The following is a 4,072-nucleotide window of genomic DNA, read 5'->3' on the forward strand; positions in this document are numbered from 1 at the left end:
AAATTTGTTCATGTTATAAAGAAGTTTATCCTCGATAATTTGAGATATTTACGAACATTGACAAAGATGTTAATCTGATTAAAGTTGGACATAATTGGCGACATAATGTTAGTTTAATTAGGTTTGCTTTTTCAGCAGTGGATCATAGGCATTTTTACTAGCCATGTACAAATATTTTGTGCCAAGCCGAATGGGACTTGATGTGAGGTGGATATGGTGCCGAAGAATTTGTTCTAGCAGAACCAGTGAAAAAGTTGGAGCGTTGGACTGCACATGGTATAAAAAATATCTCCGAGTATTTATTGATATTCAATTTTTTTGGTATGTATTATAGATATATTGTCTTATTTGGAGATATTTTACATTGTTCTGTATGCATATATTTCTTAATATATCATAATATATTATTTATATTTATTTGAAATATAATAGTAATCAAGTGAGCGGACCGAACGTTATGAGAGCGAGAGGTATATGGCCTAAAAAGTATTTTGGTTGGTTTCTGTTTCTGTCCTCAATCTCTCTCCTCCTTTCCGTACTTCTTTCTTAACCAAATCCAACTCTCTCTCCCCACCACAAACGCATCTCTCCCTCTCTCTCTTCTCCACCTACGCTCACGCCCCTACTGTTTGCAGTTATCTAGTATTAAATAAAATTGTTACATATACAAAATATCGTCAATTCTTATCTAATAAAACAGAAAGGAGTGGAAGGACAGATTCCACGTCATAAGGTGAGACGTAGTCAACACACTCCCTAACCATGGCCACTAAAAAATCATAGAAGGTGAATTAAAAAGTTTTTATGGGGTAAGTTAAAAGGTTTTTCTCACCTCACCCACCCCACACAAAAAGAGTCAACATTAGACAAAAAATTTATAGTTTGAATCTTTTATGGGCTTGGAAACATGAGCATGAGCTCAATTAAAAAAAAATGATAATAGTGGGGGTAAGCAGGGGGGCTTTGAGGATCGTAGGCACGGGCATACTCTATATTATCTAACAAAATAGAAAAGTGTGGGCCCAAAAGACCCTATCCAATAGTAGGTAATCATTTTTTACCAAAATATGACTTGTCAGATCCAAGTGTTTAGTGAGTTTGTCAATTTTGTTAAGTACAATCAATACTATAGGATCTATCCAAAAATCAACAATTGTGACTGGACTTATAAACTGTTGGGGCTCCAAATTTGACATGGTACTGCACAATTGGCTGACCCAATTGATGCTATTGAACTTATGGATAATGGGCAATTGGGCTGGTCTTGCGCCACGACAAGTTGTTTTGCACCGAAGGCACGACGTGTTGTTTCATGCCGCGTAAGCCTTGCGCCGAAGGCGCGACGAGGGCCGTAGGCATGGGCATACCCTAGTATTGTACATATCGTTGAAATATCACCGATATTTACAGTCTTATATATCTCTAAACATATCACGATATTTATGTATCTCTTATTGAAATCTCGATAGATATCGCAATATTTTGTAATATGGGACTCCAAGGCTGCTGGCATTTATAATTTGGTTCTTCCTCATGATAAAAAGGTCTACAAATACAAATTATTTCGGATTTATTTCCTGACTTGCATTTTGAGAAATTATAAGATCATTGGACATTTGGACTTGTACAATTTATGTCATTCAGCAACTAAGACTAGATTATGATCATATCCACATACAGCCTGAAGGACCTGAGAACCATCCAAGTAATCTACCATAATTGGCTCAGCTTCATTGGCTGAGCTACCCAACCCAAGCCTGCCATTCTTACCACATCCCCAAACCAACAATTCTCCCTCAGATGTAAGGGCAATGGAGTGTACCCGCCCGCCTGAAACAGACACAGGTGTCTCTCCTTCCAGTCCTTGTACCAGCGAAGGGATATTAGTTAGCCCTACTCTTCCGAGCTGGGAGTTGCTGTTCCACCCCCACGTAGAGATGCCACTGTCTCCTGAGGGTGGAATCTGACAAACTGCTAGTGAATGGCCAAGGCCTGAGGATATAGCCGAAGTCTTCAAATTCGTCTCAACCGGATGAATTCCCAACATCTCTGCCGACCTACCTAACTGACCATATGTGTTGTTTCCACCACTCAAGAGTGTGCCATCAGCTGAAAACAGAAAAAAAAACAAGTTCAAATTTAATGGAAATGACAAGGCATAACAATTTTACATGCTTTTACAACCACTTGATAGATAATACTAACCACAAAGAACTAGAGAATGATCATCCCCACAAGCCACATCATCGACAGCGATACCATGTAATTCTTGCAACATACAAGGTTTCCAAATGATGGGCATGTGTTCCTCTTTCTCCATTTGTTCCAGCACAATTTTTTCTGCCATATCATGCAATTGACTTGAAGATAGTTGATCTGTGGCTGTGGATGTCAGACTGGGTGATGATAGTACTTTCTCCCCCTCCTGCAGGGCAGCTTCCCTAATTTGTCCTAACCTTCCATCAGCACAATAACCCCACCCAAACAGCTTTCCATCTTCAGTGCATGCTAAAGCGTGTCCCCACCCAAACGCTACCTATTTGTTTGAGTTTGAAAAGGATAGATAAAGTCATAAGAAAACAACGGTTTACTGGAAAACCTTCGAAAGGAAGTAATAGTAACATAAAAGAAAAGAAAAATACTCTCCTTAACGCGGTGCATACTGATTGCTACAGTATGGGCTCCTACGCCCGTCTTCAACTTTTCTTCAAGATTTTTATTCTTATGTTAAAGCATTTAATAGAGTACAATACTCGCTTATTCATGGATGTTATTGTCGTCATTTTATATATAAAAAAAATCAATAGTAGTTATATTTCAATTCACCAACTGAGTATTTTTACAATCTTACAAATTAACTAGTACTTAGCAAGATACTAGGACTTGACAACTCTTCACAAATCATGATGATTATATTGTTCAACATTAACCAACTCGTGACTTGACTACATGAGGTATATGAAGATGTAGGGAGTATATGACTATCTTTCATGAGATAGCAAGCATAAAGACAAAAAAAAAGGCCTTCGTCAGTGCGGGGTCTAGCACGTATTGAAGAATATTAGTACTCTTGAAACTTCCATGGAGACTTCTTCCAAGTTCTCCCTATGTAAATCCCCACAAAACTTCTTCATAAAAGTTCTCGAGGGTATTAAAATTTTCTCAATGCCCTCGTGCAATTAAACAGACTTTGTACACTTGCAAGACATTTCTTCATGACATACCACATAGCAGCACAATGTCCTTATCCCCGAGTAAATTTCCAATCAATTAACTGAAAATCATAGCTTCATCCATAAATATACTTGTTTGTCGATGTTCATACAGCCAAATAGTACATGATCAATTAGCCAAAACAAAATTTTCGATTTAAGGAACACGTAAACAACACATAAATGTACATACCTTTACAATGTGCTCCCCAGCAAGTGCATCAACCTTAGTAGGCAAAGCAGATTCAATAACACCTTTACCAAGACCCAACTGCCCACGTTTAGATTTACCCCAAACCCACAAAGACCCATCATAACCAACCGCAGCTGAAACAACCCCAGACCCCAACACACTTCTAACTCTCACTCCATCCAAACCATGAACCTTTTCTGGCTCATTCTCATTTCGACCTTTGTTTCTACCAAGTTGGAATTCATTGTTTCTACCCCAAGCCCACACTTCACCATGTGAAGTTAAAGCTAAGGAGTGATAATGACCTGCTCCTATGCTTGTTATGTTGGTTGGGAGATTGGGTATTTTTGTGGGTTCGAATGCATGGATTCCGAGACCTATTGAAGATGTGGGTAGGCCTAGTGCACCGTGAGTACCATCTCCAAAGCTCATTACAATACCAGTAGTAGTAACGACATCTTTTGTGGTGGTGCTGTAGTTGTAATAGTTGTTGATGAGAATGAATGGATTGAAGTTGGTATTGTTCTTTTTCAGTGATTTCCGTAGCAGCATCGATGCTACAATATAGTTAGATCAATGGGTCTGGGGTTGGAAGTGTGCATCTGCAATTTGTGGAAAGTGAGGATCGTATTGTTCTAATGGGGTGCGTCCTGGGCTCATGGCCCAT

General features: G+C 38.9%; 1 protein-coding gene across 1 annotated transcript; it reads right to left on the minus strand.

Moving 5' to 3' along the window:
- Positions 1-1,547: 1,547 nt before the first annotated feature.
- On the minus strand, positions 1,548-4,072 carry RUG2 (Regulator of chromosome condensation (RCC1) family protein). Its single transcript, XM_086590108.1, has 3 exons — positions 3,406-4,072; positions 2,206-2,536; positions 1,548-2,109 (listed from the first exon to the last, which is right to left on the minus strand). The coding sequence occupies exons 1-3, from the start codon at positions 3,955-3,957 to the stop codon at positions 1,637-1,639; spliced, it is 1,356 nt and encodes a 451-aa protein (XP_086446234.1). The 5' UTR covers positions 3,958-4,072; the 3' UTR covers positions 1,548-1,636.

Source organism: Coptis chinensis, chromosome 2 (genome assembly GCF_015680905.1).
Source record: "Coptis chinensis isolate HL-2020 chromosome 2, ASM1568090v1, whole genome shotgun sequence".
Classification (NCBI taxonomy): Eukaryota; Viridiplantae; Streptophyta; class Magnoliopsida; order Ranunculales; family Ranunculaceae; genus Coptis; species Coptis chinensis.